This window comes from Leptonotus elevatus, chromosome 14 (genome assembly GCF_054856555.1).
Source record: "Leptonotus elevatus isolate MCC_2025b chromosome 14, RoL_Lele_1.0, whole genome shotgun sequence".
NCBI classification, from domain to species: domain Eukaryota; kingdom Metazoa; phylum Chordata; class Actinopteri; order Syngnathiformes; family Syngnathidae; genus Leptonotus; species Leptonotus elevatus.
In genome coordinates, this window is record NC_141252.1 from 2,085,425 (window position 1) to 2,112,550 (window position 27,126).

The following is a 27,126-nucleotide window of genomic DNA, read 5'->3' on the forward strand; positions in this document are numbered from 1 at the left end:
TGGCGACAAGGCCTCCTTCCTGCCTGTGAATTTACAAGCACCACATGACTCCAAATCAATACAACAAACACACTGGAGCGAATATTGCAATGTGCAAGTCTACGCTTTTTTTATTTTTTATTTTTATATATTTTTTGAAAAAGTGGAAAATGAGGAGGCGTGTCCATCAATGTCGTCACTGTAAATGTTGGCCGTCGTCTTTGGTAAACAGATCTGCCAGGTCGGCCACGGTGAGCACGGCGGCCTCCGAGTGCTTCATGGCCGCCGTGCTGTGACTACAAGACCACAAAACAATTTCCTTGATCAGAGTTGAACGGATTGAACAACAGACGGAGGGTCAGAGCTCTTTAAGGTTAACAATGTTTTTTTTTTTCTCTCTCTCTCCTTCTCGGCTGAGCAGAGAGGGGAGGGGTGAACGGTTACACACAGTGGATGTAGGGAGACGCGAGAGATTTAGCCACTGTGATAACGAGCTCATGGTATACTCACACAGAAGCCTTCTTACTGATATATTGAATGGGCATTGTCCTACAAAATGACAATAACAAAAAACACGGTACTAGTTAGAACCAAGGACATCATGAGTGGCCCATCTGTCTGTTCTAAAAATAGCGCACCAGTGATCGGGCACTGTAGCTTACTAAGAATAACTAAAACAGAAAATTCATTATTGAATTATTTTTAATTGGTCTTAGTTTTTAGTAATTAATTATTATTTATATAATAATTAATATACATAAGTAATTATTATTAATTAATTATTTGGTTTTAATTGTTCTTAGTTTTAGTAATTAATTAATTAATTTATTTATAATGACAATTTCAAATAAATAAATAAATTAATTAAATAAAAAAATTAAAAGAATAAATAATATAAATAATTAATTATTTATTATTGTTTTGGTTTTAATTGTTCTTCGTAAGATACAGTGCTTGATCACTGCTGCGCTATTTTTAGAACAGACACATGGGCTACACATGTTGTATTGGGGCTAACTAGTTCTTGCTGGCACCATGTTTTTTGTTATTGTCTTTAGTTAATTACTTAATTAATTAATTAATATTTGTTTTAATGTACCAAATATGATTCTGTGTAATTGGTTTAAAAATAAAATAGATTGTGTTTAATGGAAAAATGCTGATTTACTTATCCACATATACGATATATAAATATATTTTTTAAAAGGTCATTTTCGAGCTGTCATTTTAATACCACGATATCACGATATTTTTACTCACAGTTATCTTACTGTTAAAATCTAATATCATCCCATGCCTAGTTGCTAGCAACTCCACTTCCGCAAATAGCCACTAAAATCAATGCCATGGGGGACTGATTGCATAAAACTAAACGGAGGGAAAGCTTTTGCCTCAAATTTTGTCTCGCAACAAAATTAAACGAGCTACGACTTGTGTCGCCAAAAAAGTCAAAATTGTCGCCCCCAACCTCTTCTCCGCCGTTTTCAGCATGGCCTGCATCCTCTCCTCGATGGTGGACTTGATGAGGAAGCGGTGCACGAACGTCGGCCTGGAGGGGCGGAGACAGAAGGGACAGTTTTGACATCACGTCATGGCCGCCGCATGCAACAATCGCGACAAATTTGAGCTTCTCGGATGATCTTGTGATGCATCGCGAGGAATGTTTCTGCTCAGAAAATTGTCTGACTGACAAATGCAAATGTTAAACTTGTGTGATGTACCATTGGGGTTAAAAAAAAAAAAGAAAAAAAAAGAAAGAAAAAGATACACTGGTCAAGGTCCGGCAATAATCGTCACACAAATATTTTTAAGCGTCAGTTCCTGCCAAAGAATTATTCACTCTCACCAACCGATTGCACTTTTTGGGTCATATTTATCCAGAGCTATGCGACGCCTTACTTGGTTTGTCCGATTCGGTGCACGCGTCCGATGGCCTGCAGCTCATGGGCGGGGTTGAGGATGGGCTCCACCAGCAGCACGTGCGTGGCCTCAATGATGTTCAGCCCGTTGGAGCCCGTGTGCAAGGGAAGCAGAAGGATGTTGATGTTCTTCTCGTACTTGAACGAGCTCAGGTTCTCCTGAAACGCCACAGACACAAAATAGAAATCAACACAAACATGGGAAATAATAATCAATTATTATTACTCTCTATTAATAATAATAATAATGTTATATAGAACAAGTACCGTCTAAAATGTCAATGTTTTTGCCACGCAAAGTTTCATTAAAAGGCCAGAAATGATGCGCAATTCCCAAAATAAAATCAAAATGGCGGATTTCCTGTTAGGTATGCCTCCCAATTTTCACAAATCTAGCTGAATCATACAATCAGAAATGCTTCATTAAAGATGTCAAGAGATAGAAAATAGGTAATTTGAGTAACATCAAGCAAAAATAGAAAAAAAATAAGGAGCAAACAAGTTTTTTGTGAAAAGACACATTTTCTGCACAACAGTGACTTTGACATGAATATTTCTTGTTTAGTGACGCTCTGTGAATTAGATTTAATGTGACAAACGCATTGATCATTCACGTTATCCTTGAAAACTTTCTATTTCCTAAGTAATTGAAATTGGATACCCGGGAGCCCATTGAAAAGAGATACAATGCTGCCATCTGCGGGCCATAGTTAGTGAGTGTTTTTGGATTTCACAAACCCCGTTCACAAACCAGCGCCGCAAAAGACGATGCATTGCCCATTGAGAACAAAAAAAAGCAGTAAACGTCAATTATCGTTTTTGGTGGCATTCATTGGGTTTTTAGTGTACGTCATTTAACGTTTTTGGCGGTAAAAGAGATCATTATGTAATTTCTTTCATTTGGAGGAAGAGCTATCACTTTAATATAGGAGGGGGAAAAAAGTCGTACCTGAGTTTAAATCTCAGGAACAACCACACTATAAAAAAAAAAGTGAGACTTATAGTCCAAAAAATTGTTGTTGCAAAGTTTTGTGCTCAAAATGGAGTAGTTAAAAAAAAAAAAAAGTTTAGTCCTAACACCTTGTTCTTTGTATACTTAGACTTATATGATAATACAACAATAGGTTATTTCCTGCCGAAAGAAAAACTAACTAAACATATAAGCTTACACTCGTGTGCTTGTGCAATGTGTAAATAGAATTAACGTGATGCTCTTTTTGCCGCACAAACCTGGAATTTCTGGATTCCGTTAATTTGCGAAAACTCCATGTTGTTGTCAAACAGCGCTTTGGCGATGATGTCAAGGACGCTCTGCCACTGTAATAGAGAGGGAGAAGCGACGCAGGTGACACTTTGGTAGAAACGCGCCGGTTGAAAAGCCCGCAATGGGCGGCGTGTTACCGTAGAGAAGACCAAACACTTGGCGCCCGGGTCGCTCACTTGGATCTTTTTCAGGTTTCTCACCACCGCCTCCACCTTGGTTGAGTGGCTCCCCTGGGAGAAAGGCAGGAGGGGAGGCGGTTTAGCCGAGGGACTGCTCTTGTATGCCTCGGTAGGTGCTGCTATTTTGGCTAGCAACAAAGTCATAACGCGCTTCGCCGCTAAAGGGATACTTGACCCATTAAGCCATTTTCAGCAGTGAAAAGTTAATATTTTGTCCAGAATGAATTTGATGACTTCATTATTTTTCTTGTACAATTAATAACTTTAAAAACAATTGAAGATGACATCATCTGTGCTGAGGAAGTAGGTAACGACCAATCATGGCTCACCTGTAAGCTGTGCCATGATTGATCGCTACCTACTTACTCAGCACAGGTGATGTCATCTTCAGTCATCAGCAAGTAGAAAAATGAGTTTTTAAAAGTATTAATTGTACATGAAAAATAATGAAGTCATCAAATTCATTCTGGACAAAATATTACATTTTTACTGTTGAAAAGGGCTCAATGAGTCGAGTATCCCTTTAAATCAGTCTGTGTCTGAACAATAGCTCCGATGGACTGAGGGAAGCACATTTACCATCCAAAAGTGTTGCGGGAAAGAGGTTTCCTTTGTTCTTTTTTTTTTAAGCTTTTTAAATTAAATGTCAAAACATTTTATGGATGTAATTTTTCTATCATTTTTATTTGATTTGTTTCAAACACACAATTTATTTAAATTAAAATGTTCCAAAAGAAAAAAAAGTTTTGTATCTAAACTAAAAAATATATAAATTTTAATTCCTATTCTTGAAAATGATACGTTATTTGAATCTAACTTTAAGAAGTGCTTCTACATTAAATTTCATATCAAAGAAAATCTTACTTTTTAAAAATGTATTCAAATATTTTTGAAACCTTTAATTATTTTTTCTGGAAACCTTTCATTTTAAAATACTTTTAGAAAATACCCATTTTACATATAATATTTTTTAACTTTTTTTTTGGTTAGCAACACAATTAGCTTAGCAGGAAAAGCTATGGACTGAGACAGCTGATATCAGATTTGTTTTTTCCCCTAACAAAAAAACAGAGGAGGTTAATTGTATTTAGCAGTCGGCCATCTTGTTGAACCTTAACTGGGACGTCCTGGTCCTGACTGGACGCCTCCGTGGTGAAAACGTAGGAGATCTCGGCGTGAGATGTCGTCTGCCTGCAGATGGCGCAGTTGATGGCTCGTCGCCGTGAGCCCACACTGTACTGCTCAAGGATGATGGCGATGCACTGGTTGCAGAAACAGTGGCCGCACGTGAGCACTGCCCACTGACCCCCCCAAAAAAGAGAGAATATGTTCATTAAAATAGCACAACGAAGCATCACAACAAAGAGCCTCACCTCCAGTCCGAGCGGCCGAGCACAAATGGGGCACGGTTCCGGGTTCAGGTCGCCAGTGGACTTGTCCTGGGTCTAAAATGGAGAAGATTGGCAACTGTCATCGTAGGCACGGGAGGAGGAGGGGGAGGGGGGAAGGGGGAGGGGGGGGGTATACAAGGTGAAGTACCTTCTCCAGGTTTGTCAGATATAAAAACTGTCCCAGCTTCTTTTGCAGCTGAGATTTGGCCACTGCTTGGTCGTTGAGAAACTTCACGCGGTTCTGCTCCACCTGCAAAGATCAAAGATCACACCATGTTGACTATTTTTTTTCTCTTTGCAGTTGCATTATATATCCAAAAGAATATTTTCATGATTTGTATTTCCTGTTTGCAATTGCATTAGAAGAAAGAATATTTTTCTAAATGTTTTAGTGCATTACATTTTTGCATGTTTAAACTGTTTTATTGTAACATTTAAAAAATACTTACATTTAAATCCAATATTCTTAAAGTAATAATTTTATGTTATTCTTAAAAATGTTTTAATTAAGTTATAATTTTAACAAAACTTTATTTAAAAAAAATACCTCAAAGTTTTTTTTAAATGAATTAGTGAATTGTTAATTACATTTAATTTAAAAAGAAAATGTTATTTTAAATGTAATACTTTACAAAACGTTTTTGATTTAAATGTAAACAATTTTAACATTTCATAATACATTTAATTACACATATTTTTTAATTCTTGAAAACCGTATTTATAATTAGTAAATGAGAATACTTTTTAATAGTTAGAAAACGTCTTATATACAATTTAAATTTGATCCATATTATACAGTAAGTTCAATTTGTAGTGTTTTGAAGCATGTTTAAGCTCATTTCATTTGTTTTCTATTTTATGTGTAAATAATCACCATCTTGTTCTATTTCTACGTATTTTATGTAATTACCTAAATTTAAATATATTCCTAAACACGTTAACTTTATTTTCCTAAATATTATTTTTGAATGTAGAAAATTGGATAATTGATAAAGTTCTAAAATATTTTGGATTCACTTTATTTATTTTTTTACGTTTTGAAAAATGTTTTATTTAATGTAAATTTCTGTGTGTATATATATATATATATATATATATATATAAATAACATTTGCTATTATAATAATGTCTTAAAGTCTGTAAATGATGTATGTGTGATTACTTATGCACGCACGGAAGAAGGCAGGCTGACGTACCTCGTACGGCTCGATGATGTGCAACAGTTTTGGCTTTGGCTCGTCAGGAAGACGCACGCGCAGCCTCTCGGTGGCCATTCCCAGCTCGTCAATGGCAGACACGTGATTCCGCAGGACCATCCAGTACTCGTGCAGCACCTGAAGGACGACCAAGAGGGGCGAGTGGTATTAATCCATAACGAGCGAAGGAATTTCACCCGGCGCAAACCTTGTACTCCTTCTTCCAGGTCTCAAAGAGCTCCATAAAGGCGTTGCCATCCTCCAGCAGCTCGCCGTCCATGCGCTTGGCCTTGGCGAAGGTCAAGATGGCCTTGAGGGTGCGCTCCGTCTCACTGGAGGCCCAAAGGCCTCGGCTGGTGGTGGTTAGGCGGTCGTCCACCAGGCCCTCCTCCTCTTCGATCATCTCCTCAAAGATGGCCGTCTGGCCTTTCACCCTGCCGGGCGCGGGGTCCGTTTCGCCGTGAATGACTCAAAGTGCGCGCCGTGCGTACAAACGTGTGTTTACTTACGTGTGCGAGAAGAGTTTGGATTCGTAGTCGGTGAAAAGCTCATCGGCTTTGCAAAACACACAACTAGGGCATGAAAGGAAAACGTCTTAGAGGACACAGAATCGGAACATGTCAAATTGGGTTTTACGCATTTGATTCTAATTTCTTTAAATGGTGCGAAATCTATATTAGAAGCACAAGGAACTTGGATTGCAGCTTATAAATCAGAGGTGTCAAACTAAACACTGTAAACACTATTCGAGTAACAAAAAGAATGGGATCAGTGTCCCATCGGTATTGACTATCTTTAAGGCGATTAAAAAAAGGATTAGAACTCAAATGAATTGAGAATATAAAACTACGATACGTTCAAGTAGGACAAGAAGCAAGCCTCACTTATTAAGCGGCAGACGCATGGGCCTGAGGTGGCAGACGGTGGCCTCGTCAATCACCTTCCTGGACGCCGGACCCTCCAGGCTCTTCACCGCCTCCCGGACGATCTTTTGGGACTTCATCAGGTCTCCCATCTGCGTAGTGAGCAGGAACGTCAGACCGCTGCCATCACGGAACCTGAAAGGGAAGTCGGCTTTGTCCAAAGTGGGCCAATTTAGGCTGCCGGTTGCGCTCATTTTGAAAAGTTTACTTGTCCGCCATGGAGAGCTTGTGAGCTTGCTGTTTGCTGTAGCCGGACGTCAGCTCGTTCTTGACGCGGCCCACCAGGTCGTCGTCAGTGGAACAACGGACCGCCCGCTGGATGACCTCCAGCCACCAGGGGGCGCTCAGGTTGACCTTGACAAATACAGGGGAGAAGCGCAAAATGTGACACGTTCAGCACAAAGCAAATCTAAGTACATCTATAATTTCGAATAACTGCAAATAGCAATTTAAGTGTCAAACAAAGAATTATGCTTTACTGAATTCTTAGGGCTGACAAACGGCTCACTTTACGCTTCAGCTCTTTAATGTTCTGCAAGACTGGCTGCAAGGCTTGGTGGGCGTCGGCCACCTCAGAGTCATACTTGGTCATGTAGTGCTGACGCAGCTGCTCGGCCTGACAAGGGTAAAAAAAAAAAAACGCACTCATTTAAAACACATTTTCACAACGCAAAATCTGTAGTTGATGAAACAGAAGAGATGGAATTAACCTCCTCGCTGAGGCGGTCGTCTCGCAGAGTCGGCGGAATCCCAGGATGCTTTGCGTTTAGCAGCTCCATCAGATTGTGAGTGGCGTGAAGTCTCTGTGAACGGAATAATACATCAGAGATGCTCCATTTTAGCCATAAAAGTTCATCGTGTAGATTTAAGATGGAAGAATTAGAATTAAAAAACGAAATAATACATAAGAATTCAAAAATAAAAATGTTACCATTGTAAAATAAAATAATAAAATAAAAACTGCATATCATTTAAAAATGCAGTCATGCTGTCAGTGTAGCACATTTAAAGGGAACACAGAAGAAATAATTAAAAACAAAACTGAATAATAATAATTGCATGTTTTTAATAATTCTATGTATATTTAAATTTAATATGAATTACCGGGAGTTTCATTTTATTTTTTAACAAAACTTGTTATGTAAAAAAAAACAAAAAAAGTAATAATTTACCTTAAAACTACATTCAATTTACCTTAAAACTACATTCAATTTACCTACATTAAAAATGCAATAAAACAAGTAAAATGCACATTTAAAATGACAATTTAACTCAAACAATGATAAATAATCATTTTTGTATAAAATAATACAATATATAATATCGCTGGCGTTGGGGCAAAACCTTGTGCCTCCAAAATCGGTACATTGCATCATCAAGGTGAGCAAGCCATTTTCAACCCTTATATATAAAAATGACTGAATGAATGAATGATTGATTGATTTATTGGACTGGCGGATGGAGAAGGATATTCAATTTTAAATGAAATTAAACAAAAATCTTATCAAAAACACAATTTGAAAAAATTGTGTGTGTAACACCTTGCTGGATTTTTTTCTCTCCCATTCAGGCGAATAAATACAAAAATTAACAACCACTTTGTCCTCTGATTGCCTGAGGTTGTTTTACAATGTGACTCAGTCTTCATATGTAAATTGAAGATGCACATAAGAAGACTCAGATGGCGTTTGATTGCCTACCTGCAAAGAATCCGTTTTCAGTCGGCCTTTGTGCTCCTCTGATGAGCGCAGCACTTCTCTGTACATCTCAGCCGCTTGCTCGAACTCATCTGCAATAGGGCAAGGGGGGCGGGGGGGGGGGGGGGGGGTCATTATTATTGACACTCAATACGTCCGTAATGAGATGTGGCCTACAAAGCGAGAGGGTTACAAAAGACGATCTTGTAAGTGATTCCCATGTCATACTTCGGATGATGTGGATTCCAGCCAGGCCGTTGAGAGCGCACACCAATTGTCTGTGAGCCTCTTCGCACTCCACTCGACATTTCTTCTGCAGGGACTTGAGGAGCTCCTCCATCGTCATGGTGCTGTCAAGAAGCATTCAGCAATAGACAAGTGGTCAACTTTAGAATACAGAACACAGTGTAGCACTGATTCAAAAAAAACAATAAAATGGCTTAAGGAAAAAGTAGTACTTTTGTTGTTGATGTTGCAAAGCTGGCAACAGCCAGTAGTGTAGTCCAGGGTATACGCGTGCACACGGAGTATACCTATTTATTTTTCAATCAGCATTGCACCCACAACTAAATTCACATATATTGCAAAATTCAGCAATATATGTGAGCGAGATTTTTTTTTGTTGTGGGGGGGATTATGTCATTATTATTTTTTACAAACTCAATAAATTCATCAAAAACTGCTGATAATCATTCAATATATCATGGAAAACAGAGTGTAAATAAGGGGGGGAAAAATAGCAAAAAAGGAGGGAAAAAACTAAAAATATAAAACTAAAATATTGGGGGCACAATCTGAAAAAACTGTGAATATACATCTGTCGTAATATTACCACGAGATAGCAGACATGGCTTCGTTGTGCAGTTTTGCGCTGTCCTTGAAAGGTATTTTTTATGCACTCGAGCCCTGAACTAAAAAAAAACTTTTGCAAAATCACCTACGTATGTGGTTATTTGCTTCCAACTCTTTGTCGTTGGGTTAGGAGAGTGGATCTTTTAAATATATATATATATATATATATATATATATATATATATATGCATTGAGAATGAGGAGAAGCGGTACGGATATCGGATTATGAAAAATGAAAGTGATGAAAAATTGTGGCCTCGTCCAGCATTTAAGTTGCCCATTCATAATACAGGTGCTTATAGACATACCGTACAATACAATGTCAACTCAATTCAAATTTAATTCTTTAAAAAAAAAAAAGAAATGAAAGAGGACAGAAAGAAGTGAAAATTGTGGTATCTGCCCCTGATCAAAAAAATTCATAAATACATAAATAAATGAAAAAATGAAAAAACAACAACAGTAATAATAATCAACACAAAATAAATGACATTAAGAAGTCAAGATGCTATCACGGTAACGAACAAAACTGTCCAATCAGTTAGGAAAAAACAAAAAAACTAACTTTTTTGGGAGGGCAGGGTTCCTGTATATTAGTGAGCAATCCTCACTGTGCGTGGCATCTAATGAAAGTAAAACGTGCTCCCAGCTCACCTCTTCTGCATGGGCAGGAACTCGCCACGAACCGCCTGCGGATGGCAGCAGGCCTGCCGCAGCCGCAGCAGCGGGCACAGGATGGTGGCCACCGTGCGGCGGTCCAGGCTGCCCAGTTTCAGGCTCCAGTCGGAGAGCTTGCGCAGCTTGAGCAGGGCGTCCTGCGAGCACACCTCGTGCTGCCGGTGGTAGAAGTGGCCCTCCACCGGGGAGAACCGCAGCCAGTGCACCTCCTCCGTCTGAGCGGGGATCTGGATCTGGAGGGAAAACAAAAACGCAACACAGGGGAAATACTATTTTTAGTCTTGTTGAAGCAGCAGGAGTCAAGTGCTCGTAATACATATTTGTTTTGGCCCATGTTTGATGGTACGTCAGTTTCGGCTAGTATGCAAGATAAATTGCTCTCATATTTTTGGGTGTGCGTTGACTAATTTATTATTTATATTAGAGCTGCTCCATTCTGAAGAAAATATTAATCACGATTATTTGAGTAGTAATTGAAATCACCATCATGAATTTTTTGGTACAAAGCAAGAAAATGTTTAATCGTAGAAATTATTAAGACAAATACAATTCTTTGAAACACTATAATTATGCGAGTTAATTTTGGATGAAACAAAATGTATTAAATGAGTTATTTAAAAATAAAAAATAAATATATATATATATATATATATATATATATATATATATATATATATATATATATAAAATAAAAAATAAAGAGCAATGATGATGACATTTCCGAATGAACAATACTGAGCTCTTTAGAATAAAATAAAAAATAATGAAAAAATAAAAAAGGTGTAAATGTATTAATTTAAACAACTCAACTCAAAATTTGTATTAATAATCTTTTTTGGGGCGATTATGCTGATTTTGTAATTGTGGAGTGTAATAATTGAAATTGTAATTGAATTTCGATTAATTTCATAGCACTAGCTCTTATAATCTAAATTAATCTCCAACCAAGTTTTTCCAGTTGATTTTTTTTCCAAACAGAAATAAAATTGTGTACACAGTTCACTGCTTTTAGAAATGTAACACACTAATTGTGAATTATTCGGAGTAGCAAACAATTTCAATATCCGCATCTATGATGATGATTTTTGAAAATCTGACCTGATCGATGACGTCCTTTTTAGCTGAGCGCCACAGCAGCTGAGCCACCACGCTGTAGAGAGGCTCCGTGTTGCCGCGGCGATACGGCCGATAGAGCAAATGGTCCCACCAGTGCTTCACCCAGTACGGATCCACGCCCAGAAAGAGTACCAAGCCGTAAAGGTCTGCGGAGACATGCTAAGGTCAACAAGGATTGGACTTTTAGTGTTTTTGCCACAAAGATAGACATTTGTATTTTTTTTGTGAAGAACCCCAAGCTGTGAAGTGGAACAAAATGTATACAATATTTTCAACTTTTTTTTCAAGCAAATAACAAACTGCCAAAAAATAGCATGTGCGAAATGATTTACCCTCCCAGACTGAGTTCATATTTTAACCACCTTTACCTTATGCTGCATTACAAGTCCTGTTGTTTATGTCTCTATCAGTTTTGCTTATGGATATGTTTAGTTTTGAACCAACCCGTTGTAGATTTTGCTTTATGTTTAAGATCATTGTCATTCAGCGTGATCATGGACAACAGCTGCATCTCTGATCAGCGCCCTCCTTGCTTGAGCTGAATGTTTAGAGGGATGGTCTTGGTATCAAATCAAGACGGGTCAAAAAGGTATCGACAACTTTTTGAGTCATTCATTTAATTCAAGTTAAATGATGTAACCTAAAAAGATGGGTCAAAATCAATAACCCATGGAATGGATACCAATGCGGATTATTAGTAGTCAAAGGAGGCCAATAACAGATATTTGGAGCCGATAATCATTTTTAGTAAAAAAAAAAAAAAAGGGGGGGGGGGGATATTGGTGTAAAAAAAAATGTTTTAATACAAATGCCAATCTTGACTTGTAATGGCTTTAAGCATGCTTATTGAATAATTGTTCTGACTTTTCAAAATGTATAAGTTTGTTTTCTTTTTTATCTTAGACAAAAAGCCTTTTACATTTCTAACAAAATGTTCAGGGAGCTCCTAAGGTTATTAGTATGTCTTAAAAAGTTACATGGGAACTTAAACAATACCTTAAACGTTCACATTTCAGAAGGTTTAGAAGTTTCCTAGGGTCAGTATCGCTTATAAAGTTAACTGAATATTTAAATAAATACTTCCTTGAGATTAAAATGGTTTTAAATTGACTTTTTTTTTGCCCAATATTGGCGTAAGAACGTAAAAATTGCTGGCTCGCCCCAAATTGTGTCTTATGAGGTTTCGGTCCGACGGCAGCGAGATGCAACTTCAACCCAATTTGGCTTTAATATGTCATCATTCTTCTTACCCTCCAAGCCTCGCTGCACCGGCGTGCCGCTGACGCACCATCGGTTGACCGAGGCGAGGCGTAGCGCCATCTCGGCCGCTTTGGCGGTGGGACACTCCACCATCTGCGCCTCGTCCAGGCACACGCGCCACCACTCCACGGCCACCAGCGGGCTGGGCACGGCCATGTAGCGCTTCTGGTTGCGGAAGCGGCGGCCGTCGCGACTGTTGCTGTGCGGGATATCCACGTAGTTGAGCTCCGAGCGCAGCACGTCGTAGGTGGTGATCACTACGTCCTGCTCGGCCAGCAAGCGCGGCTGGACGAAGCCGTGCTTCTTCACGCCCTGGTACACCTGGTTGAGAGGAGACGGTGAAATCCGGTAACGATGGAAATTAAAAAAGGCACCAGCACCGATGAGCGGGCCCTCAAATGCACCCTTTCACGACAAATCCATGAGACACATTGTGTACTAATAACTGGGATCTGTACTAAAAATAGCTCACCAGTGATGGGACACTGTCTTGCTAAGAATATATTTATATATTATTATTATTATTATTATTATTTATATAATTTTTTTTTAAGTATTTTTTTTTTTTTTTACTTATCATGGTACACATTACTTTATTTTTTTAACCAAATATTCTATATTTTGATTCAAAATGTAATACATTGTGTTGAATGAAAGAAAGAGCTGTTTATATTTACTCAAATATTACAAAAAAGGACAAAAGTAGAAGCATAATTAAAGAACTTTATCGGGTTCTCACTATTGGAAAATAGGGCGGGAATCAAAATCCGTGATCGAGTGAATCCGCAATAAGTGAACAACAAAGTAGCGAAAGGTCACTGTATCCTGATCCTGTCGAGTCTAGATTTTAGCAGCTACCCTTGAACGAGTATACTTTTTAAAAAAAAACATCTCTGAATTTCATTTGCAGGTTATTTAAGTGCTGTCTATTAAAATAATATCCGGCCATTGATTCTCTCACCAGCACGCGCAGCGAGGCAGACCTGACGTGGCGGTTGATCTCATTCACCCACTGGTGGCAGATGGAGCTGGGCGAGATGATGAGCGTGGCCCCGGTGGAGACGGGCGTCATGGCCACCAGGCAGTGAGGGCAGTAGAACGGCGTGGTGTCCAGGCTTTCCTCCTTGTAGTTGACGCAACAGGCGTGCTGCCACAGCTGGCACTTCATGCACTGCACGCGGGCCTTGTAGTCCACCAGGCCCAGCTCGCCGCAGATGCACTCGAAGCGGTAGTCTGCCGCGTTGAAGGGTCCCAACGACGCCCGGACGGGGGGCTCCGGCTCCTCCCGGGAGTCGGACGCTTGGTCCGGCGAGCCCGGCGTGGCGTCTCGTTCCGTCTTGGCGTCTTGGGATGCCGTCGGGATGTTGATGTCGCCGAGATCTTCGCTCACGGAGTTTTGGAGAGCCGCCTCGGCCTTCTCCTTGGCGCGTCTCTGGAATGTCTTTCTGGGCGAGCTCTCAGAGTATTTCATATTCTGGAAATAAATATATATAAGAAAGAAAAATAATACACACACACATATATATAATAAAAATCAAAGCAGTCAAATAAAAGTAAGAACTGCTGTTTTTTTTGGTTTTCTTCTTACAGATTTGGGCACTGCAGCAAGCGTCTTCTTGGCCTCTTTGTACTTCTTGCCCAAGCGGAAGGACCCGGCCAGGCCGCGACCCCTCACCCTCTCCACCAGGCCCTCATCCGTCAGCTTGGCCAATGTCTTCTTGATGTGGCCGCGGTTCTTCAGTAGGTCGCAGCCGTAGTTGGCACGGATGTACGTGAACACGGCATTGACGGACGCCCCTTTGCCTGAGCGCATCTCCCTGATGGCGGTGAGCAGCATCACGCGGACAGCTGAGGGAGAAAATGGAATGCAACGATTCCCAAAAATAAAATGGATATAATTATCAAATACATATATTTTATTTTGTTTTTTAATCCCATCTCATCTCAGCAGAGCTTTTGATGCAATCCTGCACACACATAAAAAGCATTTCTAATCATATTAAATTAAATACCATAAATATTTAAATTATGATTTAATTTAATATGATAAAATATAATTTAATATGAATATAATTTATTATTAAATCTACTTTTCACACAACTCTAAACAGAAAAAAAGCATGTGAAAGTGAAAAAATATTTTGTACAAAACTGATAATTAAAAACTGCAAAAAAAATTAACAATAGGTAGTAAAGATGTATTTATTTATTTAGCTTTTTGCGCATTGCTACACAAATAAACATAATTGTATTGCAAATGTATATGTTAAATGTGTCACTTTCAGACATGCCAACATTGATTTCCCCCCCAATAAAAATGTAAAATAAATTAAATTAAAATTAAATATGCATTCTACTATGCATCTTTTTTAATCCTATACACAATGGACAATTATAAACTAAAATAAAATAAAATGAAGTTGAGTTAAGCATTTTATGATTCAATGTCTTGAGGGAGAATCGCATACCTGGGTGAGATATTTTTATCTTGGGCTGCACTTCGGGCTTGCAGTGGATAACTTTCTTGCACTCTAGTGGTGGCGAGGGAACAAAATAATTCACAGATGCTCCCTGAAAAAACAAAACAAAACGATTAGCCCGAAGATTTTTTTGCATTTGTCCGATAATAGTCGTGTAAATGGCGGTCCTCACCACAGGCAAGGTGAGGGCCTCCTGCTCCAGGTCCTGTCGGCCGTGAGACAGAATCAGAGCCAGAACTTCCACCGTCTTGCCCAGGCCCATTTCATCAGCCAGGATGCCGCCAGGCCGCTCCACACCGGCGAGAGGAAACTCGCGGATTAAACTAAACAAAGAAAAAAATGATCAAAAATGATCAAAAACAGGACTGAACAATTACTTGAATTCAAGTCAACGATGCCATGTAGTAGAAGGACATTTTCGAGTATCACAAAAGCCATTTTGAATTTAACCTCATCAAGTCAAGTCAAGGTTTCGCATGACCGATGTTAGCTGATCTTAGCAAGATGGGAGGAGCAAGATGGCCGCCCTGTCGCGTCAACGTCTTGCACTGGTGTGTATGGGCTATCGGCTATCCAGTCATATATTCAGATCAGTGGGTTGACTGTAGTCGTAAGTTGTAATATCATCATTCACCACTCGATGGCAGACATGGCTTAGTCGCGCTTATGTCTTTACTGCTTAAATCTTATACTTATTTGTCATTATTTATGACATTTTAGTCACACAGCTGGTTAGCAAGTGTGTGATCCTATGTGGCCCCCTAGTGGCACTGATCAAAAACAGTAAAAAAATTAAAAGTGTAGATAAAGCGCTATTATGCAAGTGCACTCCATTTGTCATTTATTTCCTATGGAAAAAATTGTAGTGAGGCGCTATCATGAAAATGCCACGTGTGTGTGTGTGGTCAGCTAAGATGAGTTACTCACCAACCGGTAAAAGGGTTGTAGAACAATTTCTTTCCACACAAAGTGACTAACTCCCGCCACAAGAAATGCAGCAATTGTTCTGTAAAGATGAGGGGGGGGGGGGGGTGTTATCTCATAAGTGACCACAACCTACAAATGTAGACATACAGTTGTGCCAGCCAGTACGCTATCTTTGAGTTTAGTGGTGATAGCGGCTAGAGAAAGTCTACACACCCTTGTTCAAACATCAGGATTTTGTGGTAGAAATGAAATGAGACAAAGATAAAGCAATTAAAAGAAGGTTTCATCCATGAATGTGAACTATGACCTGTACGACTCAATTGAACATTAAAATCATAGATATCTTTTCAAGAGGGGAAATAAACAAATGCACTAATGTGGTTGCATAAGTGTGCACACCCTCTTATAACTATGGATTGTGGCTGTATTTATCCAATCACATTCCAACTTATATTTAAGTGTGACTGAGCATGCAACCTTTACCATTAAAGTGTTTTTGGTTAACCCCAAATTAAGCTCAGATGTTCTAGCAGGCTTTTCTTCACTTTTCTTTTTGCTTTGTAGCACAACAAGCCTGCTTCTATTTCAAACTGTTATGGTACGATCAAAAACAAACAGTTCGTTATCAATAAATGCAAATGAATTGTACTTCAAATTTAAACAAAAGGACAGATGGATGAACTGCACTTTAATTTGAATCTTCCTTCACTTTTTTGGCATTGGTCGATGACGTTTTAAAGTAATTGACTTTATTTGCTTTTAATTCTGGGATTCTTGCAGTACCTCATTGTGAGAGAAGTGGAATCCTATTTTTCAGTCTACCTTTCAGGGAAGTAGTCCTGAATTTCTCCCGCATCAGCATCCAGTTAACAGCCTGGCACTGATAGGGGCGGAGCACCGGCAGCAGAGCTTGGTGCTGGACTTCGGAGGTCTCCTCCCGCCGGCCATCGGTTTGATGCACGCATCTGACGTAGTCGTAGAGTTCCTCCACGTTCTGCCTCTCCAGCTCTGTGTCGCATTCTTCCTCTTCGTTGGCCACCACTTCTAGCAGAAAAAACACGGCAGAGACGTCGGGACGTGAAATGACTGCTGTTGGTTAAGTCTGGGCTAATAATGCATTTCATAGAAAAGCGCAGTCAGTGATGCTAACTTAGCAAAGTTGAATTACATTGCATTACGATATTTCCTTGACACAAATTCCAACTGGCATTTCAGAAGTTTTTTTTCAGCAATAGATGGGATAGGTTCCAACGTTAAAAAAAATATTTGGGGAATAGTGCGCAAATTTGCAAGGGATTACTAGAACCATTATAGCCCAGCTCTACAGTGGCTTGACGAGTTCACTAACCGGGAATGATGAAGTCGTAAAAAAACTCCATCAACTTCTGCATAAGTTGATTGGCTTTCTTCATGCGAGCGTTTCCCTCACTGAGGAACTCCGGCTTGCCGAGGCCGCTTTCCAGCAGGTAAATTCCAACCTGATGGGAAAATAAAACAAAAAAAACTGGCTGTCGTGTGTACCGACTCATTCACTCCCATTCATTCCCTGATTGCTAATAATGCTTGCTAATGCTTGCTAATCAACCTCCACATCGTGCATATTCACGGTTTGGCATTCGCAAAAATCACCTTTTGGGTTCTCTGTAATCTGCTAAAAAACGAAATGAAAAAAATATATATTACATTGGCACCAGCTTTTAAAATCTTCTTAAAACCGCATCACGTCACATGCTTGCGTTACAAGTAACATGGTGCATTTTTGCAATGTCGAGAACTTGCACACAAGCACACGCACAAACACACACACACACACACACACACACACACACACACACACACACACACACACACACACACACACAGTGTTCTTCTTCAATTATGTTTTTCAGGTCAAGAAAAGCCCAATTGTGATAAACTTTAAAATTTAAAATGTAGTTGTTGTATGAAGAAAATGGGTCGATCTCAGGAGGTTGGCTGCTTTAAAACATTCATACAACACTACAAAATGGCAGACTTACAGTATACTACATAGTGGACAGGCAGTGACTCCGAACACAACCAATGAGAGGTCTGCAATTCGTTCTTTGTAAACACTGCTCATACCTTGAAGGAGGCCTCTTCTTTTTGGTGGCAGAGCTGTACCACCTGTCTCTTCTGGAGCCAATCCAGGTCCTCCAGCAGGACGCGAGCAAGGCTGCATTCTGTGGTGCAGGTGTCACCATCCGGGTTGGATTCCTCTGTGCTGCCAAAGCTTACATAAAGCCGGCCCGCCATCTTGCGAATCGCAAACGCTCTGTGTCTACAGTCCGACGGCAACCGGGCCGGCCGGATGCAGAACTCCCCGATGAGCGCCTTCCAGAGGTTGCAGAGCTGGGCAACGGGCAGCACGGTGAGGGTTAGGGAGACGGAGGTTGAATCTGACGATGTTCCGGGCGATTCATCAGGTGTGGGCGGCGGCGGCGGCGGCGGCGGACCGTTCAAGGAGATGCCCAAAGACGGGTGGGCAGGAATGGAGGTGCAAGATGGCGTCATCTGGATGTCCTCATTTCTCCCATCCTCCAGCATGTTCCAGCTCAACCTCTGTTTCTCCTCCTCGTCCACCCTCACCGGGGGGGCCTTCTTTCTGCGACTGCTCATGGTTACAACTCTAAAAGAAAATGCAAAATACACCTCTTACACTAACTAGACCCTCAAGTAACCCTCAAATGGTGCAAAAAGATAAATTAAAAAAACACAAATACAAAATGAAAAGACTTGCAAGGACTATAGAGGAGATGCCACTCACAACTTGGCAATGCCCATTTACAGTAACATTAACACATGAATGTACTACAACGTGTGTGACGTTGAGTTTATTCCCCTTTACGAAAACAGTTACATTCTATTTGATTAAGATTTTTTTATTTCACAGTACAGTGCCTTTTTTCTTCATTAAAAGCGTGAAAACCGAAATGGGGTGTTTTGTTTTGTTTTTTAGCCTGGAACAGATTATTGGCATTTCAATTAATTTCACTCATTGATTCAAATCGATTATAAATGGAAACATATTTTAAGGCCATATCGCCCAGCCCTACGAAAGGGGACAATGTTAGACAACATTACACAATGAGAGACTTAAAAGAGACAACCGCGAAGTATGATTACGTATAAGACGTTCTTGATAAACAAAAGAAGAGGATATTTACAGTGTGATACGTCTCCAACGAACTCGGTCGTTAATCGCCTGACGTGAAACGATGTTATGTCACCAAAACCTCACATTATTCGGCAGAGAAATTAGCTACTGTTGTTGTTGGTTTTCCATTTTTATACCGGATGTGACGACATACAACAGCGCCAGCTTCGACGTCTAGAAAAATAATTATTTAAATTTTATTTACTTATATTTTTTAAGTAAGTATGATTCAGGTTATTATATTAAACAAAGATGACTTTGCCCATGGTTTTCGAAGTATATGTGGTTTACTGATGATATTGTTTTTGTTTCGTTTTTACCTCAGTCTGTCGCTTGTTGATTACGTCAGTTAAACTACGCTTCTGAAACGGTTGACAAAAAATAAAAATAAAATAAAAATAAATGCGGTTGTGTTTTGAATTTCAAACTCTCTGTGAGTTAATAAATTAACCATTTGTTTATTTGATGCGGTCTAGAAACATTTAACATATGACATTTGACATATAACAAAATATATATTTTAATTTATGTTGGCAAGTTTAAACCGATTTTATTCCAAATTTTGGCAGTCGTATTTTACTAAATAGGCCTAATTTGATAGCTGGCGAGGTGTAGAGTTCAAAACAGGTGAGAAAGTCAACGCCATTTCATTTTTTAATTTGACCCAACATTTTGGATTAAATAACTCAAAAAGTTGGATCGTTTGACCAAATTCAGTTTGGTTATTTAATTAACCCCAAAAAATTGGGTCAAACCCCACAAAACAAGCAACAACAAAAAACAAAGGTTTATTTGTGTTTCATTAATTTAATTTGTTAGTAACTCAAAAAGTTGGATCGGTCCATTCGTGACCCAAATTAGTTTTTTGTTTTTTAACCCAACCGTCTTGAGTGCATTTATTCTATTATCTATTTTTTACGCCAGTCAACTCTGATCACAGCTGTATGACGTTAAGTAAAATGTTAGTTATATACATTTATCACTACGGCTTCTTTCATTTTTTGAACTTGTTTTTTCTTCTCAAGTTAAATTTCTAATTTGTCCATGGTAGTCAAATAAAGCATGCTGTGCCTTTTACACCTCTGTTTTAGTTTCTTACTCCAAAATAGAAAGATAATGTGCAAGAGCAAAATAAAAGAAAACAACACAAAAATCAAATCACCTTTTGCACTCGAGCGTTGATTCTTTTCTGGAAAGAAATTTCGTATTGTTTAGCCTTAGGAGGGTTTTTGAGCAAGAACAAGCCACAACATTTCATTTGAAGTTTGGACTTTGATGAAAGACGAAAAAAAAGCAACTGCAAAACATCCTACAAAAACTACCTAGCAAATGTTTTTTTTCTTCTTTAATTTAATTATATTTTTTATTTGGACGGGATGTCCACAACATGCAAGCAGGTAGCATTGACCCAAAAATGTTATGCTGCACCAAAAAAACTAATATCAAAGTTAAAAACAGATGACTTTATTTTCAAACCTTAAAAAAACTGAAGTTATATTTGGATGAAAAATGCACACTTAATAAACCTCAAGCATCCAAACACTCAAACCTGTGCCTCAACTCATCCCCTATACGGCTCACTAGCAGGCGACAGGAAACTGGAATCTTCTACAATTTACTTTTATATCGCTGGTGTCGGGCGAAACCCTCTTAGCTCCAAAATCCTCACTTTTCCGCAGACGGCAAAAATGCACGTTTGTCCAGAAAATGTGTTAAACTTAACACTCACCGACCAAAATATGAAATTACCAAACTGTGACGTAGGAGGTTCCATCCCGACGCTAGCGATACGCACACAATCATTCAAAAAAAGATCCTTCAAAATGTCCTACTTCTCCTCAAAATGTCCTACTTCTCTTCAAAATGTCCTACTTCTCTTCAAAATGTCCTACTTCTCCTCTGTTGGCCCCCCCCCCCCCGAGTCCATGTTCTTGAGGCACGGGTCTGAATTTGAGCCGGCCCAAAACTTGGCGCGCGTAGCGCTTTTGGTCGCGCCCTGCCCTCCCCCCGTCAGAGCGTCTGCACAATGACGGGATACAGAAGGGACATGTGCTCGGCCCCCCGGATGGGCAGCTTGTGCGTGCTGTAGTAGTGGATGACCTCCGGGACGGTGGCGAAGGGCGGGCTGTTCTCGCCCAGCACGAAGCAGCCGTCGGCCGAGCGCGTGAACTTCATGTGCATGAAGCCCTTGCAGCTCCTGGAAGACGTTAAACACAAGAGTCAGACTGGACGTATTGAAACGGAATTCATATGCCCCCAGTTGACAACTGGTCAGTTAACTCTTTGACCGCCAAACATTTAATGCCGCATACTAAAATCCCAACGAATGCCGCCAAAAACGTTAATTGACGTTAACTATGTTTGTTTGTTTGTTTTTCTCCCAATGGGCAGTGCAACATCTTGTGTGGTGCTGGTTTGTGAAATCCAAAAACACCCATTAACTATTGCCAGCAGATAGCAATGTACCTCTTTTTCAATGGGCTCCCGGGTATCAAATGACATGAAAACATGGCGGATCTTAGGAAATAGAACGTTTTCAATGATGACGTGAATGATCAAAGCGTTTGCCTCATTAAATCTAATTCACAGGGCGTCATTAAAGTGATGTGTCACTGTCTTAAAACAGGGGTGTCAACCTCATATTAGCTCAGGGGCCGCATGAAGGAAAATATATTACCAAGTGGGTCTGATCGGTAAATAAAAAAGGTAACTTAAAAACAATTGCTGATAATTACACGCAGATTTTCAGTATTTGTGGGCCAGCCCTAAATTACGGCGCTCAACTGTAATCATATTGTTCCAAAAAATAACATGAATGCAAATCAAACACGGCAACACTTTGCCTGTATGAGTTCCGGATGTGTTAAATCTACCAGTTTTGCATATATATCGTTCCCACAATGCATTGTGTGACACAGTAAATGAAGTTATAAGGACGTTAACGCTTGTCATATGTATTTGTGCTCCCAGTAATTGAATTTGTGTCATATTTACCACGTTTATGTCGGTCTATGACTTAAAAAAAAAAAATTATAATTTTTTTTTTTAAACAAAACTTAAATTCAGGTTGTGTGTAAAATAATGACATCCAGGACGATTTTGTGTACAAGTTGCATTGCTCATCCGAGGACTGCTTGTGAAATTACAAATGTATACGTTTTGATTGTGGCCAGCTGATTAATTGGTCCGACATGACGTGAGGCTTTGCGTACGCGTGCGCGTGTACCTGAGTGAGAGTGAAAAGTCGTTGCGGCAGGTTTGGCTGTTCCTCACCAGGTAGGAGCTCTCCTTGCACAGGGTCAGCAGAGTCTCTGCCTCAGAGCGGCTCAGCGCTCCGTGGTACCACCTGCACATGACATTTTGAGGACGGGAAAAAAAAATCGGAGCACAATTTGCTGATTACAATGATTAGATGCAAGGAAGGTCACATTGAGCCATTGACATTGCTGGCAAGAAACAACAGAAGAGTTCATTATTAAAACAAAAAAAAGTTAATAATAAACCCAGTGCTAGATTTACCCCCCCTTAAAAAAAAATATATGTTTACAAACAGGAATACAACAGTAATGTTGATCATTAAAAAAGGAAAAAAAGGAAATAAAAAATATATATATCAAAATGGAAAAAAATAAAACTAAAGCCAGAAGATAAAAAAAAACATACAGCCAACAGCGTATGTTTTTAATAAAAATAATAATAATAAAAAAAACATTCAGTTATGTAATCACTACAAAGAAATGTGCATACAATATTCACAAATAATTTGAAAATGTAGACCAAAAAGGAAAATAAGCTAAACAAAGTAGAAATTGTACCCTAAAAAAATTGCAGACTGAATAATGTCAATTTGAGCCGTAGTACAACAGGAGGGTAAAGAGCTGTCAAAATTAGGCGATTATCAAATTAATCAACAATTATATTAATAATAGAATAATCGTTAGGTGCCAATAATGAAATTTATAATTGTTCAAATCCTCCGCTTTCATCATATCAACAGTAATTGTTTGCCGATTTCTGTAGTCCTTCATGAAAGAATCGTGATTATCTTCTGTGTTTAATCAAAATGAGACATTTACAAACATGTGTTTACTTTGGAAAACAATGACCGAAATGGTAACATAGTACAACATCAATCTCCCCCTTTTTTTTTTTTTTTTATCACTATACGAAATAAACAAATCACTGTATACATTTGCCATGTTAAAAGTGTTGACGTGAGGCCTCACACTTGTCTTTCCAGCGGCAGGTAGGGGTCCACTCTCTCTCCGAGGAGGGGGAGCGCGTCACAAAGCAGGCGCAAGGTGTTGGAGTCCGCCGCCACGGCTGGCGCGGTAGCGGCCTTGGCGAGCCTGCTGTGCTCCGTCTGGACACGCGAGCGCTCCCTCTCAGCGCCCTCAAACTGAACTATGGACAAAAAGTAAGAAGTTCTTCTAAAAAAAAAAAAAAAAGTGGCGCAGAGCACATTCAAATATTTACAATGTGTTGGTTTAACTGATGTAACTCTGATTTGATTAGTATTAGTTATTTACTTTGCCTCTTTTATTTGTTTCACTTGAGTTTTACAGGTTATAGGTCACAATGTAAAACATTAAAAGCTATTTTTTGCTCATCAACTCATTTGTCTATTTTAAATATTGCCATGGTCCCAAAGACGTATTTAGATGTTTTAAAAATATATATTTTTTAATGCTAGAGCAAATAGAAGGCTTTAATGCAGCTTCTGACATGAAGAGGTGGCTTAAAGCAATGGTAGTTATTACAATAAAAGGCCAGAAGGTGGCAGCAGAGTATAAGAGATCAACCAGGGCCATGTTGGGGGGGAAAAAACAGTTTACCCCACAGTTTTAAACAGATTTGTGAATAATAATAAAACTTAGCTATATTCTACCGCTAAATGCTGCAAAAACGGAAACAGATAGAAATATGCTTTTTTTTTGTCCTGATCAAAGAAGAAGACTTTCTTTTGGTAAGTTCCATGTTTTTATATCAATAGAACGCAATATTCTGTGAACCTTGCAAAATCAGTCAAAATCCACTAAAACAGCCGGGAGCGAAGGGGGTTGCTTCCGTGAAAATGGCGAGCAGTGAATGAGTTAAAGTACATTCCAATCATGGTTATTTCCATTCATTTATTTATTTAATAGCATTTGCATTCATTCGACTGAATTTTTTTTTTTTGATGCCGTCACTTTCAGCATTTGAGGCGTACCGGCAAGCGCTTTGGAGATGTCGTCCTTCTTCCACTCCCACGGCTGGTCGTACTCGTCGGCCGGCCTTTCGTCGTTCTGGGGCAGCCGGCTCTCTCTGTCGTCCACGGGGGTGAGTGCGCCGTCGAGCCTGTGATGCTGCGTCGGTGCCGTCGGGGCCACGGGGCCCTGCTGTCGGGTCCTCTCCTCGTACGGGCTGTCGTACAGCTGGCTGCCGCTGGTGCTCGTGCACTTGTTGCGCTGCATTTCTGCGCAGACAAAAGACATGACCCTGCTTCTATTAAAGAATACACTGAATGCCCAATATGTTTAAGGTCAGGGGCGCCCAAGTCCGACCTTTGAGAGCCCCTATCCCCTCCAGCCTGTTTTAGATATTTCCCTCCTCCAACACACCCAATTATTTTTTTTAGTTCAATTCATTAAATTATTGGAAAAAAATAACAAATAAATTGATTATTAAAATAATGGTGAGTTGCAGCCCAAATAAATGTTTCAATGTTTTTTTCCCTACAAATTAATTACAATCTAACCTGAAATAATCTGCTGAGCCTCAAACGGCTCCATGTAGCTACAGCAGTCCGACGGGGCCGATTCAGGTTCCCAAACGGTCCGGGTCCTGAGGTCTGGGCGGGCGTCAAACGGGTCTGAGTAGTCTGTGTCTGCGTCCGGCGCTACGGGGGCTGAGGGGAGCACCTGGCACGAATCGATGGACAGATGGCAGATTGAGATTGATTTGAGAGCAGGTGCAAAGTAATGCTGTCAGTATCGATTATTTTTTAGAATTGATAGATTAATTGGATTAATTTAAATTTGCATTTAAAGTGTGTTACAAAAGCATTTTTCCTGGTTACTGTTTATTATCCAGTGATTGGTATTCATTTCGTACTTGTATTCGGGGGGCGGGGGGGGGGGGGGGGGGGTTGTACTATGTTACCAGTTTGGTCATTGTTTTCCAAAGTAAAAACAGATGTTTGCAAATGTTTTATTTTAATTATACACAGAAAATAATCAGTCTTCTTTCATGAAGGACTACAGAAAGCAGTCAACAATTACTGTTGGTATGCTGAAATCAGAGGATTTAGACCATTTTAAATTAAAAACATTGCCTCAAACAATTACTCGATTATAAAAATAGTTGTCGATTACATTTGATAACCGATTACTTGTCGATTCATTTGGACAGCTTTAGTGCAATGCGGACTAGGAGGTGGTCTTACAGGCTCCTCTTGAACAGTGACGGGACTCTGGGGAATCTTACAGTGGCCAAACTCCTGAGACTCCACTTTAATCAGTCTGTGCTTGGGGGACAGCACTTTCACCTGCAAAAGACACACTTCATCAACCAGATGCATTTGCATAATTCATATATTTTTGTAATAATATTCATAAATGTATCAATATTTTTAAATACATAAAAAAATACATGCAGATTTTCTGGAATCATTGAGTTCAAGAAATTGAAAATTGTGTGCCGTACCTCTGCACTGTTAGCCAAGCCGGGACCAAAAGCAGGGATTGGAGACAGGCTTACATCCACGCTACGGTAGCCAACACCACCCCCACCATTTTGGTGCTCCTTGGCGAAGCACTGGTACGGATCCTCGAAGTCCAGCTCCTTCTGGGCTCGGTAGGCCCGCAGGATCTCACTCTCGCTGTAGTCTGGCCTCGGGGGTTGCGGGGGGTCACGCCGGTTACCAAAGTTCAGGTAGTCCTTCAGCCACTTTGCCATGGATCTGGGAATAAAAATGCACTGTTTATTATTGTGCTTTGTGTTCATTTTGGGGGTCTTATTATTTGAATTATTTTGTATCAATTTTCTTTGCAACTTCTGTAGTCCGAAGCAGACTCCTGCATATAGAAAGGGGGTTGTTTACAAAAGCACAGTCGGTGGGGCCTACTTAAATATTTGATGGCTTGAATTCAGAGGCCAATATATTTTAAGAATGCTTGGTTAAAAAAAATATTTGCAATATATCTGCCTTTTTAAAAGAAGACAATTTGGACTCATAATTAAGTTTAAAAGGGTCTTAACATTTAACTGTTAAAAAGCTGCTAGCTTACGTTAGCAAACACGCTAATCATAAGAGTAAGTCAAATGTATCGACTGGTGAATTCGGTGGGTATTACGTAAAGCCGACGCGAATACGGACTCAAACTATAGCCGAAGAATGTGACGTTTTAACGCCGAACTAGAACGACGGTGAGGCATTTAACAAGTTAGCTGCGCTAAAGCTAAGCTAAGAGTTGACTTGTCCGAAAAGCTCACCCTCTTTCTTCACGTTGACGGCTGCTCTCCGTTTATTTTAAACGCCCCACCTCTTCTTTCTTTTTTTAATAACCATCGGGTGTTTCTTTTGGGACGCTTTTGAGTCAGAAACACCGCAGTTCGTAGGGTCAACTGCAGTTGTGTTTCCTGGTGTTAGGGTTAGCCAACAGGCTAATGTTAGCCTGGCCACAGCAGTCCCTTGTTGTAGACCGTCACACGACCACCCGTCGCGGGTTTAAAGGGGAGGAGCGACTCGTGGGAAATTCTTCTGGAACTCTTAATTTGCATATATAAATTGGCGTAAAACATGGCTTGTTCCTTTTAAATATTTTATAACAAACAAAGTACGGGAAATACATATAAAAATATTACACGACATATATCCTACAATTGTATATGTACCAAGATTTGTTAATTTAGATGATAGATGTACATTTTCTTAAAACTGCTCAAGAAAGTGTAATTCCTCTTTTTTATGATTGTCCTTTTAGAATCAGGTTTTAGAATGATATAGAGAAATACATTTTTGAAAAGACTGGTCACACTATAAAGATTTAGGGGGAAAGTATTATTACTTGTTTCACACATAAAGATACATATATTTGTAATATTGTTGG

General features: G+C 39.6%; 2 protein-coding genes across 3 annotated transcripts; both read right to left on the reverse strand.

The window, feature by feature from the left end:
• Window positions 1–59: 59 nt before the first annotated feature.
• On the reverse strand, window positions 60–19,172 carry shprh (SNF2 histone linker PHD RING helicase). Its single transcript, XM_086095385.1, has 29 exons — window positions 19,047–19,172; window positions 17,965–18,508; window positions 17,210–17,339; window positions 16,684–16,905; window positions 15,862–15,940; window positions 15,107–15,257; window positions 14,923–15,025; window positions 14,043–14,302; window positions 13,416–13,928; window positions 12,445–12,775; window positions 11,177–11,340; window positions 10,055–10,311; window positions 8,777–8,898; window positions 8,552–8,640; window positions 7,562–7,654; window positions 7,360–7,467; window positions 7,060–7,205; window positions 6,813–6,986; window positions 6,438–6,500; window positions 6,137–6,362; window positions 5,929–6,066; window positions 4,881–4,982; window positions 4,715–4,786; window positions 4,454–4,642; window positions 3,300–3,392; window positions 3,129–3,215; window positions 1,879–2,057; window positions 1,448–1,528; window positions 60–275 (listed from the first exon to the last, which is right to left on the reverse strand). Exons 2-29 carry the CDS (start codon window positions 18,496–18,498, stop codon window positions 176–178), a joined length of 4,806 nt encoding a protein of 1,601 aa, XP_085951511.1. The 5' UTR covers window positions 18,499–18,508; window positions 19,047–19,172; the 3' UTR covers window positions 60–175.
• Window positions 19,173–20,480: 1,308 nt separating this feature from the next.
• LOC147162528 (SH2 domain-containing adapter protein F-like) lies at window positions 20,481–26,729 on the reverse strand. Of its 2 annotated transcripts, none has more exons than XM_086095708.1 (8): window positions 26,510–26,729; window positions 25,721–25,976; window positions 25,461–25,562; window positions 24,774–24,936; window positions 24,246–24,491; window positions 23,263–23,440; window positions 22,310–22,382; window positions 20,481–21,233 (listed from the first exon to the last, which is right to left on the reverse strand). In XM_086095708.1, exons 2-8 carry the CDS (start codon window positions 25,970–25,972, stop codon window positions 20,925–20,927), a joined length of 1,323 nt encoding a protein of 440 aa, XP_085951834.1. In that variant the 5' UTR covers window positions 25,973–25,976; window positions 26,510–26,729; the 3' UTR covers window positions 20,481–20,924. The 2 variants fall into 2 exon arrangements, with proteins under 2 accessions (XP_085951834.1, XP_085951835.1); XM_086095709.1 differs by having other exon boundaries at window positions 22,263–22,382.
• Between the last annotated feature and the right edge of the window lie 397 nt (window positions 26,730–27,126).

Excerpts from the sequence above, each read along its gene's own strand:
- shprh (XM_086095385.1), bottom strand. The coding sequence starts at position 18,498 with ATGAGCAGTCGCAGAAAGAAGGCCCCCCCGGTGAGGGTGGACGAGGAG. Across the intron at positions 6,501-6,812 it reads ATGCGTCTGCCGCTTAATAA|TTGTGTGTTTTGCAAAGCCG; the intron begins GTGAGGCTTGCT and ends TTCATGCCCTAG. Across the intron at positions 4,787-4,880 it reads ATCTGACAAACCTGGAGAAG|ACCCAGGACAAGTCCACTGG; the intron begins GTACTTCACCTT and ends TCTCCATTTTAG.
- LOC147162528 (XM_086095708.1), bottom strand. The coding sequence starts at position 25,972 with ATGGCAAAGTGGCTGAAGGACTACCTGAACTTTGGTAACCGGCGTGAC. Across the intron at positions 25,563-25,720 it reads GCTTGGCTAACAGTGCAGAG|GTGAAAGTGCTGTCCCCCAA; the intron begins GTACGGCACACA and ends TGTCTTTTGCAG. Across the intron at positions 23,441-24,245 it reads CATCTCCAAAGCGCTTGCCG|TTCAGTTTGAGGGCGCTGAG; the intron begins GTACGCCTCAAA and ends TTTTGTCCATAG.